The sequence below is a fragment of the Haliotis rufescens genome, unplaced genomic scaffold (assembly GCF_023055435.1).
Source record: "Haliotis rufescens isolate VD_foot unplaced genomic scaffold, xgHalRufe1.0.p SCAF_29, whole genome shotgun sequence".
NCBI classification, from domain to species: Eukaryota; Metazoa; Mollusca; class Gastropoda; order Lepetellida; family Haliotidae; genus Haliotis; species Haliotis rufescens.
The window spans coordinates 4,407,805-4,424,178 of NW_025963990.1; the positions used below are offsets into that span (position 1 = coordinate 4,407,805).

General features: G+C 40.1%; 1 protein-coding gene across 1 annotated transcript; it reads left to right on the forward strand.

Moving 5' to 3' along the window:
• Positions 1–9,799: 9,799 nt before the first annotated feature.
• On the forward strand, positions 9,800–15,144 carry LOC124144440. Its single transcript, XM_046513842.2, has 5 exons — positions 9,800–10,239; positions 10,603–10,666; positions 12,042–12,150; positions 13,048–13,221; positions 13,912–15,144. The coding sequence occupies exons 1-5, from the start codon at positions 9,930–9,932 to the stop codon at positions 14,011–14,013; spliced, it is 759 nt and encodes a 252-aa protein (XP_046369798.2). The 5' UTR covers positions 9,800–9,929; the 3' UTR covers positions 14,014–15,144.
• Positions 15,145–16,374: the final 1,230 nt, after the last annotated feature.

The following is a 16,374-nucleotide window of genomic DNA, read 5'->3' on the forward strand; positions in this document are numbered from 1 at the left end:
TGATCCACCTTCACCTCGATGGAATGTTTTGAAGGCTGATTGGCCTTTATTTCAGTCTTTATGCAAAGATAAATTGCAACCTACGTCTTTTCAGAATGTTACTGACCTGATTCAGTTGTTCTCAGATCAACTGAATACAATTGCTGATGTATCAATTCCTAAGTCCTCGATCAACCCACGTGTTCTTAAACCATGGTTTGATGACACTTGCAAACAAGCTGGGAAATGTCGTAAGAAGGCGGAGAAATACTTCCGTAAACATCCCACTGTCCATAATTTAAACACTGTCAAAATTTCAAATGCTAAGGCAAGACGTCTATTTAAGCAAAATAAACGTCTATCATGGAGGAACTATGTCTCCAAAATAAACACTCGTACCCCTATGTCCAAGGTATGGAACATGATTAAAAAGATCAAAGGCAAGGGATCAAATTCTACAGTTAACCATCTGAAGGATGGCGATACTTTTCTAACTGATAAAACTGCTATTGCCAATAGACTTGGGAAAACATTATCTCAACATTCGTCTTCATCTAATTACGTTCCCGAATTTCAAAAATATCAGCTCCAACAGGAAAAGAAAAAAGTAAATTTTACATCTGATAATGGTGAAGATTACAATGAGGTATTTTCACTACATGAGCTATATACTGCCCTAGGGCAAGCTCATGATACAGCAGCAGGCGCTGATAATATTCATTATCAGCTACTGAAACACTTGCCCGAATCATGCCTTGAAACTTTGTTGACTATATTTGATGACATTTGGATGACATTTGGACATCTGGGACGTTTCCACCTTCATGGCATAATGCCATTGTTATACCAATACCCAAACCTGGGCGGGATCATTCTGATCCATCAAATTACCGACCTATCTCACTAACTAGCTGTGTTTGTAAAACGATGGAACGCATGGTAAATAATCGATTAGTGTGGTACTTGGAAACAAATAATTTTCTTACCAATATACAATGGGATTCCGGAAGAACAGAAGTACTATCGATCATTTAGTGCGTTTAGAACCGTTCATTAAAAATTCCATTGTAAATAGACAACATGCTGTATCGATCTTTTTCGATTTAGAAAAAGCTTACGATACAACATGGAAACATGGTATTTTAAAAGATCTTCATGATTTTGGATAAAGAGGCCGTCTGCCTCATTTTATATCCAAGTTTTTAACAGACAGGCAATTTCAAGTCCGAGTGGGTACAACCCTGTCTGATCATTATAATCAGGATCAGGGTGTCCCACAAGGCAGTATTTTGTCTGTCATTTTATTAAGTATAAAAATTAACAGTTTGTCAAAAGTTTTAAATGATTCAGTTGATGGATCACTTTTTGTGGATGATTTTAATCTATCTTGTCGTGGTAAAAATATGCACACAATAGAAAGGCAATTAACTAATAAAATTAACAAGTGGTGTCTAGAAAACGGGTTTAAATTTTCCAAATCTAAAACTAATTGTATACATTTCTGCAGAAAATATAAGCCACATAAGGACCCTGAACTATTTCTAAATGGCACTCCTATCAAAGTTGTTAAGGAGGCCAAGTTCTTGGGACTTTTTTTTGATAACCACTTAACTTTCCTTCCACATATTAAATACCTTAAAGCTAAATGCCTGAAGGCACTCGATCTATTGAAAGTTGTTTCTAATTCAAAGTGGGGAGGGGATCAAACAACCCTCTTACACTTGTACAGGTCACTAATTCGTTCCAAACTTGATTATGGCTCCATCATCTATGGTGGAGCCTGCAAAAGTAATTTACAAAAACTCGATACCATCCATCATCAAGGCCTGAGGCTTTGCCTTGGAGCTTTTAGAACGTCTCCCATTCACAGTCTATATATAGAAGCAGATGAGCCTTCTCTTAAACAACGCCGTTTAAAATTATCTTTACAATACATCACTAAATTATATTCTAATCAGTCCAATCCAGCTTTTGAATGCATCTTCAATCCTCTCTATTTACAATAAGAAATCAACACTTACTCCACCACTCGGAATCAGAATAAAATCTGCAATATCAGCTTCTAATATTCAACTCCAAGATATAGCTCCTACTAAACTTTTCTCATCTCCTCCTTGGCAAATGGTGAAGCCAGAGGTAGACCTTACATTAACAAAACTAAAGAAATCAGACACTAACGAATTAATTTACCAACAAGAATACAGTCAATTAAGAAACAATTATGACACTTATAAATCTATCTTTACAGATGGATCCAAGGATGGTGGCGCTGTTGCTAGTGCCACCGTCATTGGATCCAGAACAATATCTTCACGTTTACCTGATAACAGTTCCATATTCACTGCAGAAGGAAACGCCTCTTTTACAGCACTTAAATATATCAGTAATCAAGCTAAACATAAACAATTCATACTGTTTTCAGATTCTCTTTCATGCCTTCAGGCGATTAAAAATATGTCACCTAAACATCCACTTTTAATCGAAATTCTCGAATTATTTAATGATCTTGCTACTGGCCAATATGACATCGTCTTTTGTTGGTTACCAAGCCATGTTGGTATCATTGGTAACACAATGGCTGCTGCTGCTGCGAAAGCAGCACTCAACAAATCTGTGACACCACTTCTGATCCCATACACTGATTTTAAACCCATGATTCGATCTTACATCCGAGATCTTATGCAACAGAAGTGGGACGCCCAAGTATGTATCAATAAATTACATGAAATTAAACCAAATATCGGTTACACCTTCTTGGGCTGTCAGTCCAGATTTGAAGAGGTCATTGTGCGACGATGTCGTATTGGCCATTCAAGATATACACATGAGTATCTTTTAAATGGTGAGGATCCTCCGTTTTGCATCCCTTGTGATAAAAGAATCACAGTCAAGCATGTCCTGCTTGATTGTATTGATTTTTCCATCACAAGGGATAAATATTTCAATGTTAAAACAATTAAGGACCTTTTTAATGATGTTAATTCTCGTTTACTGTTATGTTTTTTAAAAGAAATAGAGCTTTTTCATAAATTTTGATGTGCTAACTGTATTGTTTTAAAAATTGGTAGTGCAATTTAATAACTTAAATTGTTAGTGGCTATACCCTCGAGGGGGGTTGAAGTAGCGTAAAATTATTGTCCCCCTAAGAGGGTATGTAAGTCCCATTTCATTCCAGGTATTTTTCTGCATACCAGGCTTTTAAACGTAGTATATTCGTTATTTTAATCTAAGGCTTAACTGATACACTGTCGTCAGTGACTGAAGGGATGATATAAATCCTGCCGGGGTCCGTGCAGGAAGCTAAGGTACTGTAAGTCCCCATGGTCCCCAGTATGGTGATCTCCTTTCAGTGGCTGACGATTTCTAGCCCATTTTTATATTGTGATGTTCATTAATGCTTACTGTTTATATTATTCACAACTAGTTTTAAATCAAGTCTGTGATATTCTAGTTATTCTACTGTCCTTCGTCGACAGGTTTTTATTTCGTATAATTATGTGTATTATTAATGTACTTCTCGTCACGATATGGCTGAAATACTGCCGATGTGACGTTAAATCTTAACTCACTCACTCACTCACTCTGACTTGGTTGGTGCATGTCATCGATCCCAATTGCGTGGATCGATGCTCAGGATATTAATCACTGGATTGTCTGGTCCAGACTCGATTATTTACAGACCACCGTCATATAGCTGGAATATTGCTCAGTGCGGCGTAAAACCAATAACAACAACACCAAGTTCAGATAAACATGTGCTGCTATCATGATCTGTGCCACCACAACGATGGCAAGCAGCATGAATTGTTTTCTGTCCAGTTCTTGCAGTTATAGCATCTGGGAGGATTTGGAACGGACATGCCACTTTTCATAGAGAGGCATCCTACTTAATTGTTTGAGGTTTTTTGGAACATCAAACGAAAGCAGGTAAGTGTTAGAGGTTCTACTACACCAAATCAGAACCAGTTTGGACAGTGCGGTTTTCGTAGGGAGCCTTCCGTGTAGATCGAGAGATATCTGCAGGCTGTGATTGGAGCATATTCTGTAAGATTTTTATGTCTTTCAAATGTACATCCATCCAGTTATTAAAACTGACCATGTTTTTCTATATTTAGTACTGTCTTTTTCAACATGATGACTTATGCTGAATGTGACCACAGCTATTTTCAAGTAGGTGACATTTGGTGCGAAACTGGGGGTGGTGTGTTTAGCTTCCGGTACTCGGAAAAGGAGGTGACTAAGCTAGTCATTTTAATTTATTTTATTGCTGCTCTAAGGCCAAACTGTGCACACACATACAGGTAATAGCTGTTGAATGCTTAGTTATTTAAAAAAAAATCATAACGTTACTATAGTAGTCTATGGGAAAACATTTGGTTGTGTGTAACCTGTAGGGTGAGTGCACATTTCAGTAATTCATACTTTACATGCTTTTCTGTTTATATTTCACCATGCATACACCATGGAGGCAAATTTAAAAATAATGACAGTGAAGTTTGGGACATTTTGGGTTGAATGGAGCATTTGGATGGCCTGGAAATGAATGTTGCTTCGTATTGTGGTCGAATTCAGCACGAACCCCCCAGGGTACCTCTGTCCAACAAGCCCTCCTCCTGCCTTCTGAATTTGTTGAAACTGATGAATTTGACAACAAATTAGGATAAAGTCACCACTGCCACAACAATTTCTGCCTTATGTCGATCGCTTGCCAGTCAAGTTACGCGATGCCGTTATCTTGAGTATGAAGCATGTACACTGCTGACAGCAGAATATGTCACACATCCTCTTATTTACAGAAAACAATGTAGCATACCAATATATCTTTCTGTTAGGTGCTTTTGTGTGAATGAATGATGCTATTTTTCTATTAAGTTTCTTAAAACAGACTTATTTTTTACTTATATGACTTTCATATAATTATTTTGTCCCCTCAAGAACTGACTCCTGGCTGTTACATCCAAACTGGTTTGCCATTTGATATTGTCTGAACACTTTTTTTCAGCTTTTCGCATGCCTGATGTTGACTGGGGAGGTATATGTGCACTCATGCAGAAGAAGTAGGAGTTTCGACATCGAATTTGGCATTTGGAGAAGCTGATCCGAAGTCCGGTGTTGGCAGTGTGTGATCGACAACCCTTGTTTTGCCTCGCTGCGCTCTATTACCTTGTAGAAGTTGTGGAACTTGGACATGTAGGTACATTAAGTACATTTAAGAACCCCAGTCCACTTGAGGTTCCTCTGTTGCTCACTATCAAGTGCCATAATAAGATCACCCTCATGCACTAGACATTTCTAACGGTGCTCCCTTAATGCCCCACTGTGCAGTTTTTCAGTTTGCAAACATGAAAGAAGGGCTATACACCAGTCCCAGAACCTGCTTAGATGAAAATAATATCCACTGGCTCTTTTGGAATGTAACATTATGGTTCTGAAATCATCTGTAAAGAATGTGATAGTGTTCGACAATACTGAATTATCTCCCCTGTTTAGTAAAATGCATTGTATCTTTCATTCCCCTATAAACCCATAAATTATTGGAGAGAAACACTATTTTAAGCTGGCATTGCATGACACTGTTAATTGTGAATAAAAAGAATTACATTTATGTCAGGATAAGCTGTACATTTTCAAAATTATATGGAATTTTAACTTTGTTTCATTGAAACTGGCAAATAACTGAAATAAGCAAGTTTAGCCACCTTGAAACATTAAACAGTAAGGATGTTTGATGTCCTGTGAGTATTTTAAAGTCTTAACTAAATAAATCAATAGAGTTAAGTGTAATTTCCTTCCATGTTGTGGTTTCAAAGAGCTTTCTTCTACTTGAGGGTCCATTTCTATTTCTCGGCTTTAATAGGCGGTATGGTTCACTGGTCAGCATTTGAGATTGCTGGCAACAATGCACCCTTTTACCTCCTATTTTCTGGTAAAGCTCATTATCCAGCCTTACATATATGATGACTTTAAAGCTGCTTAATGTGTCCCTTGCTTATTGTTGGCCTGAATTCCACGCTCTCTGTCCAATTTTACGATTTTTTTCTGATTCCTTTCCATGTGTACTTATGTCACCAGCCTATATCATAGGTGATTATACTTTTGATTTTTGAAGTATATGAAAGCACAAACATTTGTGATAGCCCCTCCATAGATGATTTACCAAATGCTGACAGCCATTTCAGTGTTTCATTATATAAACAATGGATGGTGTAAGTTCGAGCAATCTCAAACAATATCAATCGCATCATGTCATGAGTGTCAAAACCATATTCCATGAATGTAGCAGACTCTGCTATGTTCTGATGATGTCAGCAAAGTAAGGCAAACAACAGACCACTACTCAATTTTAAATATGTATTGTAACTGGTTTTGAGGTTTAAAGATTTGTTCAATTTTTTTAGTCGAAAAAATATTTTAGGGTGATATGATCTATGCAGCCTCAATTATTTATAGAATTGACCCTTGACCCCCTTCTTTTATGAAATATGAATTAACTCCCATGGTCAGTGCATGAAGGTAGAAACTTCTTTATTAATACAGAAATACCTTTTGTAAAACATTGATGAAGTGTACATCCTTAAACTCTCACAACTCTTTCTGTGCATCAAAACTATGTATTCTGGTGCCATATAGACATGCTGGATAGGAACAAGTAGTGACGTTTAATCCAATTTCCATTTTTTTTCTGAGAAGCTACATATATATACAATACATAAATCACAGATTTGACAAGTGCAAATATATTCTGATTTGTCTACAGGTTCTACACCAAATCAGAACCAGTTTGGACAGTGCGGTTTTCGTAGGGAGCCTTCAGTGTAGTTCGAGAGATATCTGCAGGCTGTGATTGGAGCATATTCTGTAAGATTTTTATGTCTTTCAAATGTACATCCATCCAGTTATTAAAACTGACCATGTTTTTCTATATTTAGTACTGTCTTTTTCAACATGATGACTTATGCTGAATGTGACCACAGCTATTTTCAAGTAGGTGACATTTGGTGCGAAACTGGGGGTGGTGTGTTTAGCTTCCGGTACTCGGAAAAGGAGGTGACTAAGCTAGTCATTTTAATTTATTTTATTGCTGCTCTAAGGCCAAACTGTGCACACACATACAGGTAATAGCTGTTGAATGCTTAGTTATTTAAAAAAAAATCATAACGTTACTATAGAAGTCTATGGGAAAACATTTGGTTGAGTGTAACCTAGAAGGTGAATAGACTCAATCCTTCTTAAAGTTGAAATGGTTTCCATCAACTACTCCCTGCATACACAACATTTCAAAAGTTCCTTCCCCTGTATCGCGAAATAGTTTCGCGATAGTGCCGTGAAAGTATCGCGATAGTGCCGTGAAAGTATCGCGAAAGTGACTCGAAAATGGTGCGATAATACCGCGATAGTGGCGCAAAAGTGGTGCAAAAGAACCATGAAAGTGGCGCGATAGTACCATGAAGTGGCGCGATAGTGCCGCATTAGTTGTGCGATAGTACCATGAAAGTGGCGCGATAGTGCCGCATTAGTTGTGCGATAGTACCATGAAAGTGGCGCGATAATGCCACATTAGTTGTGCGATAGTACCATGAAAGTGGCGCGATAATGCCGCATTAGTTGTGCGATAGTACCATGAAAGTGGCGCGATAGTGCCGCATTAGTTGTGCGATAGTACCATGAAAGTTGCGCGATAATGCCGCATTAGTTGTGCGATAGTACCATGAAAGTGGCGCGATAATGCCGCATTAGTTGTGCGATAGTACCATGAAAGTGGCGCGATAGTGCCGCATTAGTTGTGCGATAGTACCATGAAAGTGGCGCGATAATGCCGCATTAGTTGTGCGATAGTACCATGAAAGTGGCGCGATAGTGCCGCATTAGTTGTGCGATAGTACCATGAAAGTGGCGCGATAATGCCGCATTAGTTGTGCGATAGTACCATGAAAGTGGCGCGATAATGCCGCATTAGTTGTGCGATAGTACCATGAAAGTGGCGCGATAGTGCCGCATTAGTTGTGCGATAGTACCATGAAAGTGGCGCGATAATGCCACATTAGGTGTGCGATAGTACCATGAAAGTGGCGCGATAGTGCCGCATTAGTTGTGCGATAGTACCATGAAAGTGGCGCGATAGTGCCGCATTAGTTGTGCGATAGTACCATGAAAGTGGCGCGATAATGCCGCATTAGTTGTGCGATAGTACCATGAAAGTGGCGCGATAATGCCGCATTAGTTGTGCGATAGTACCATGAAAGTGGCGCGATAGTGCCGCATTAGTTGTGCGATAGTACCATGAAAGTGGCGCGATAGTGCCGCATTAGTTGTGCGATAGTACCATGAAAGTGGCGCGATAGTGCCGCATTAGTTGTGCGATAGTACCATGAAAGTGGCGCGATAATGCCGCATTAGTTGTGCGATAGTACCATGAAAGTGGCGCGATAATGCCGCATTAGTTGTGCGATAGTACCATGAAAGTGGCGCGATAGTGCCGCATTAGTTGTGCGATAGTACCATGAAAGTGGCGCGATAGTGCCGCAAAAGTTGCGCTATGTTGATACACTACATTCAGAAATAATGCAGTGCGTTACTTCCCAATTTGTAAGATACATATATGTTCAGTCTAACCTGGAGCTATAGTAAGCCAGACAGTGTGCAAAACATTTTGTTTGTGCTCCTCATGTTATATTTAGAAAAGGTGTAGCCCATTACATCCAGTAACAATACAAGGCTTTACATGGACATGTTCTTAAAAAGTGTATTTATTCTGCATGGATACAACACCTATTCTATTTTAATCAATAAGAAATTCATAGACAAAAGTATAGCTGGCATGTGTGTGGCATTCCTCAGAACTCATTTGTATCAGTGATCAATTGTCTTCGGAATCGGGTGTTGTGTATGAGAACGCAATTCGCAGTGGTGACTGAATATACTGATTGTGTATGATTTCTAGATTCACCCCAATTTTGGTCCTCGGTTCATCTGATTCGTACAAACTAATTAGTCGCGAAGAAAAACATACTCAAAGGATATGCATTGACAGGTTTTGACAGTGATTCGTGGACACATGTATCTATTGCATGATATGGTCGGAATCGAACTATTGACTCTGCTTTATGCAATGATTTCTGTTGGCTATTGACAGGTATTTGTTGCTTTATTTAGCTGATATGATTCGATTTGTTATTATGTATTATGGGTTTTGTCACTCTTAGTTATAGAAGCTTTTATTTAAGTGAGTGAGTGAGTGAGTATGGCTTTACGCCGCTTTTAGCAATATTCCAGCAATATCACGGCGGGGGACAACAGAAATGGGCTTCACACATTGTACCCATGTCGGGAATCGAACCCGGGTCTTCGGCGTGACGAGCGAACGCTTTAACAACTAGGCTACCCGACCGCCCCTTTTTATTTAAGTCAGCTTGGATTGTCAAACCTTTCAAAACTCTTCTGTTCTTATCGTATGTTCATATGAACTCTGACTTTGAATACAAATGTATTTGCTTTACCATGTTCAGTCTGAAATGTAGAAATGTAAAGCAACAGGGCATTCATAAAATAACTGACTTGAACCACCTCACTTAAACCTAATGGTCTCAGCATGTTCTAAGTGCCCCATTATAACCATGGACATACATGAATGCACCCACTGACATTACTAGACATATGTTCGGGTTTAAAAGGCAATGTCTATCAATCAATCGTCTGAATACATCAAGAATACAAAGAACCATCAATAATTCAGCACTATGGTGATAAGTACGGGAGAATTGCTGTTAGCTATACAGATTCCAACCAGAAAAACAAGGGGCACCGAAACATTTGTGCGCTAGGGAAATGTCATGCTTGGGGCTCATTACTGGATGTAGACAGTACATATACTCGCGCATCCTCAACAACACTTGTGACAGCACTTATTGCATACATTCATACTGTAAGACTGTTGTGTTCCAGGGAGCGTCATGATCATACTACAACACCTATGTCTTGCCCCAATACTCGCGGCTATATTTAGTGTAGTAGTGGCGACTCCGTGTGAACCAAGAGTTTTCATTCCTTGGTCTGACTACAATGATAAGAAGCCGACAACAGGCATCCATGTCCAGTCACTGGTATCCAGCCGTATGATGTGTCTCCGCGCCTGTTTCGTCGCCAACCACACGCGGTCTGTTTTCTACACTGCCTCAACACTTACCTGCTACTGTGCCTACGAACCTCCGTCGTCCCTGAATCTAGAGGATGAAGCAGGAACTGAATGTATTCAACCCATGGGTGAGTGGCATCAAAGTGGCCTAGTTACAGTGTGATCAAAACACTAAATGCATTTCTCTTGTCAGGAAACACGTATTGATGACAATCCTATTAAAAATGACAGGTTAGCGCTTATCCAGGCGATCACATTTATCAAGATGACTAATTAGGTGTGTTTGTTTGCTTCGGGGGTCACCCATTTATACAAATAGGTTTCATATTGTTCATTCATATTTTTTCATCGAAACTATTGTGATTGGAATCAAAGTACAAAAGTGTTTGACACAAAGATTATAGCAAACGAATAACGTTCTACAAATTAAACTATTCTACAAATACAGTTCATCATTTCGATGTGAGCACTAAGGGGCTATTCATTTACAGGCACTGTTGAGACCTGGATGACGTCAGTGATTGGTGTGTCGTCAGAATTCGGTGTCGTTGATCCGTATGTATATACATATTTACTTTCGCTTTGAAATAGCATCAATGTGGCAGTTTAAAAATTTTAAATATCTTTTGTAGTTTTCCTTTTTACCTGTTTTACCTTTTTTCTAAGCTTACTGCATGATTAATTTGTGAAAGTCACACCCTGTGCACTAACAAAATAGCCTCAACCGTTTTGCCAACATGGTCAGCTTGGATACTCAGCCGTGTTGTATACTGAGTGAGTGAGTGAGTATGGTTTTACGCCGCTTTTAGCAATATTCCAGCAATATCACGGCGGGGGACACCAGAAATGGGCTTCACACATTGTACCCATGTCGGGAATCGAACCCGGGTTTTCGGCATGACGAGCGAACGCTTTAACCACTAGGCTACCCGACTGCCCCTGTTGTATACTGGACACCTTAGAAGGACTGTGGTCACTCCACAAAAACCTTTCAAAGGATAAACATATATCTTTATTCTCACTCGTCGTTCACAAGTATCTCTTTGGGGAACTTTGGATCCGATTCCAAGACGAGTTTTGTACTACTGTGTAGACACTTGGCGCAGCATCGTCCCCAGGATCGATATGAGTGAGTGAGTGAGTGAGTGGGGTTTTACGCCGCTTTTAGCAATATTCCAGCAATATCACGGCGGGGGACACCAGAAATGGGCTTCACACATTGTACCAATGTCGGGAATCGAACCCGGGTCTTCAGCTTGACGAGCGAGCGCTTTAACCACTAGGCTACCCGACCGCCCGGATCGATATGAACCATGGTAAACACACCTTGCTGGTTTCACGTTCATACTATCTGAGTTTAAATATTGGCCATTGATGAACATGCCCGTGAAGATTCCGGGGTAGAATAGGTCTTCAGCAACCCATGCTTGCCTTAAAAGGTGACAATGCTTGTCGTAAAAGGCGACTAACGGGATCGCGTGGTCAGGCTCGCTGACTTGGTTGGTGCATGTCATCGATCCCAATTGCGTGGATCGATGCTCATGATATTAATCACTGGATTGTCTGGTCCAGACTCGATTATTTACAGACCGCCGTCTTACAGCTGGAATATTGCTGAGTGCGGCGTCAAACAACAAACCAACCAACCAACCATTGATGAACACCGTATCGTCTGTCGTCTGTAATCCTGCTACATTAAAACACTTATCGACCTTTCTTATAACAGCGATAGTGTACCATTCCAAATGAGTAATTTATTAATTATTGGAATATAATATCCTTGTTCAAATATAGAACACTTTACTGTAAACTGTGGATATGTCAAGTCTAATTTGGTTCTATGTACACACATATTCACAGATTTAACGCTTATGAGGCCTTGAATACAACAGAACTATAGGATAACATGTAATATATGCCATTGTTTCAGGCGGTTCCTAGCAACACAGATGCTAGGGCCTCCAGATGTCTATCCAAATTATGGAGATTTAACAGGGACCTGGTGTGCCAATTTTTATGACGATAAACAGTGGATTGAGGTGAGCATTTTATTTCTTTTTCTCACAATAATGTTCTTAACTTCGCTTAGTACCAGACATTATAATCACAACCACAAACCAAAGCACGAAAACCGCGGAAAGGGGACGCAGTTTGTGGCCGCAAGTTAGGATACAAGCGCTATTTGAATGCAAATAAGATGCGAATCAGTTTGTGTATGGTAGTCGTTTTATATTTCATGAAACCATATTAAGTTTTAAATAGGCGCAAATACGCACCCGTTATATGTCCTCTCTGGATCATTGTCAGAGTAAGACCCTCTGCTTTCAATGACATTGACCCACTGCATTCCCACTCTCTGGATCCCATCATAACATTTGACGGCTGTTTTCCCTCTTTTCGGATTCCCGTATTACATTATCCAACTGTTTTCCCTATCTTTGGATTCTCTCATAGTATTCGCCCACTGCTTTCTCTGTGTGGATCCCTTCATAACACTGACCCACTACTTTCCTTGTCTCTTGATCACCGCCTGCCACTGACCCACTGCTTTCCCTAATTCTGGATTCCCCCATCACTGGATCAAGCATTGGAATCGAATTGGAAATGAAATGCAATTTATGAAACCATATCACATGAGTCTAAGACATTTACACTTAGTATTTACGATCCTCGTTAAAACTTCCTCGTGATTAATGTGAAGAGTGCCTGTGGTACTCGCCTCTCATCTTCTCTCCAATCCTTGAACGGGGAGGTCGGGTAGCCTACTGGTTAAAGCGTTCGCTCGTCACGCCGAAGACCCGTGTTCGATTCCCGACATGGGTACAATGTGTGAAGCCGTGATATTGCTGGAATATTGCTAAAAGCGGCGTAAAACCATACTCACTCACTCACTCACTCCAATCCTTGTATTTACATTCCCCCACTTTTTCACTCAGTTGGCCATCTCGGAACCTATGTTCGTGGATCAAGTGTACATATACGAAACCTACCACGCTGGCGGCCTTCAGAACCTGTCTGTCCGAGACACGGCCAACAGCTGGCACCTTGTCTGGACAACACCAAACATCGTGGTCATCCCTCACAGCAGGATCTTTGCACCAGACTTCCAGGTATTAGACTTCAGGCTGCGACTTACTTATTTACTGAATCAGGATAATTGTTGCATGATAGGCAAGTGTAAATGTATGTTATTTGTTCCATCGGCCCGAATCGAGCTATGGCAACCATGACTTGAGTTCGAATTCAGGTAATGTATATATCTTAATAATACACCTGGAGTATAGAAGAGGTATACGATTTGCCTAATTCAACAGAGGTTGGTAAAGTTACCAGATAAGAACATTTTCTAGGGTGGCTGGGTAGAGAAGGGGTTACAGGGTTCTCTCTGTGCCGAAAAATAAGGCTTTGATTACCAACACTGGCACATTGACATGAGTTGCTTTCTTTGTATAATCCATCGTAATAAGACTGGATTATTTCTATAAAACTCGCTCACTCACTGAGACTCTTGTCATGTGGACGGGGTTTTACATCTTTAATCTTGTGCTCTTTTTAGTGCTTTGGGGATAAGGTTTACCAGTGAGACTATTTATATTTAGTATATAGCAACAAGAGCTATCTGCTATATCTCGTTTTTACATATTACATATAAGCATTTACATATGGATCATTTCAAATGTGTGCAAAGATCAATTATTAAACACTGTGCATGCCAGTATATTATATATGTATTCATGTGTTGATGTTATAGTGTTCAAATTAAAACTAAGGATTACCGAAGTATATATTACATGTTTCAGTCACCTTCGTTCCAAGTAACTGGTTTTCGTCTTCATGTTGACATGACTGTGGCAAATGGGTGGGTGCAGATGGACGCGATGCTTGCCGTGGGTCGGAAATAATGGAGGCTTTGGGAAAGACCCTGACGCATGCCTACTAACAAGGATCAATACTCTTTGCATCTCTCCACCCTGGTTATGCAATCAGAAAAAGGACAAGTAAAGTTGCACTGTACGCATTACTGACCGACCAAGGTCAATGCAGTTTGGTATGCTGATATTAGCAGAAATTAGCATACAGTTTAGTGTCTTTGGGCGAAGACTAATCTACTCTTTCTGTATTCGTCCTCGCCTCGCCTCGCAATTATATGGTATAGGTGCCTTCTGCTGCATAGAATCGCCTCAAAGATCCGAAAGTTGATGATTGTCAATGATTGTCTATGCCGTCGGTTGGACCCTTCTTCACATGAAAAGATCACTAATTCTTTCAAAACTCAACTTTGAATCCATGGTGGAGCCTTTAAAAGCAACTTTAAGATTCTATCCACCATCAAGGTCTAAGACCAAGGTATTGGATCTTTCCGAACCATCTCTATTGGCAGTTTGTACATTGAGGCCGATGAGCCATCTCTTAAACAGCACCGTATAAAATTATCATTACAATACATAATGAAATCATATTGAAATGAGTCAAATACTGCTTATAACTGCTTTTCAACCCCTCCTAATGAGGAACTTTTCAACAAGAAGTCATCTCTTATCCCATCCCCAGGAATCAGAATTAAACTTTTTATTCCTGCTGCTAATATTGAAATCGAAAGAAAATCTCTTTTCAGTCTGCTTTCTTCTCCTAATTGCCAATTGGTAAAGCCACCTGTGGTTCTGGGTCTGGATCCTTATCTAAACTAAAGAAATCTGACACTAATCAACTACAATATCAACATGAATATACTGAACCGCAAAAGTAACGTCACCCCAAGTAGCATTGCATTTAAATATCTTGGTAATGGGTAATTTTTGTCAAAGATCCTGAAATTTAACATTACCTTGTCCGGAAAAATTAAACTTGATGATAAAACACCCCAAAGCAGATGACAATAAAACGGATCGCCCAAATGCATCACAACAAAGGCCATGGTAACCCGATGCACGTGAGTTCCGTGCAAATTTAAATGCACATGCGTTTTCTTGCCCTATAAAAATCCACCCAGATGGGATAACATTTATTCGTTATTGAATTGCTACCACATGCCAAGATTGACAAGAAATCAGCGGCACCAAGCCCTTGGACGATTACAAGCTGGACAAAGTGCCCGGCAAGTAGCCAATGCATTATAAGTCCACGTAAGGACCATATACAGGCTCAAGCAACGGTACCAGACTACACTACAGATGACCGACCACGTAGTGGAAGAACAAGGCTCACCACCCGACGTGGGGATCGTCAGATTGTGCGACAGCTTCTTCAAAATTGCTTTGTTACTGCTGTGGAAACTACACAACAGACAATGAGGACACACCAGCGACACATTAGTGTGGACACCGTGCGTCGACGATTGACGAGCTCCACTGTCACAGGCCACACCGAGGACCCATTCTGACCCCGTCATCGCCGGGACCATCGTCAGTGGGCAACACAGCACCAGCATTGGCGCCATCACCAGTGATGGCCGAGGGAGAGTCATCTCGGATGCTTGTGTTGTTTTGGTCCGAGCATCATGGTGTGGGTTGCAATTGGTCTTGCACAGAGGGTCGGCCCTGTGGTCGTCTCAAAGTATGTTTACAGTGTTTGGACAAATAAGATTTTTCATATATCTATCCATGGTGATGTTTCTTTTGCGGTTTAGTATATATTTAGTTAAGAAGCGAATATGATACTCACAAATCTATTTGTACAGATGGATCCAAGGATGGTGATGCTGTTGCCAGCGCCACTATAATTGGATGCAGAACGTTATTACCAGATAACACCCATTTTCACAGCCGAATCACAGGCCAGTTTAACAGATCTGGAATGTATAAGTAAACAGTCTAAACACAAGGAATTCATTATTGTTTCAGACTCGCTGCTCTGTTTAGAGGCAATAAAATATACTTCGTGTCAACATCAAGTTTTACGTGACATTTTTCACTTGAATTTCATAATAATCTTGCTACTGAACAATACGACATCGTCTTTTGTTGGTTACCCAGCCATGTTGGGATCGTTGGTAACACATTGGTAGATACCCGAGCTTGAGCAGCTCTCAACAAATCGGTGACACCACTTCTTCTCCCATACAGCGATTATAAACATGTAATTAGATGTTACATCCGAGATCTAATGCAGAAGACACCCAAGTAGATATAAAAAAATACATTCAATAAAACCAAGTATCGGTTACACCTACTTGGGTTTTCGGTCCAGATTTGAAGAGGTCATACTAAGACGATGTCGTATTTGCCATTCCAGATACATACATGGATACTTATTGAAAGGTGAGG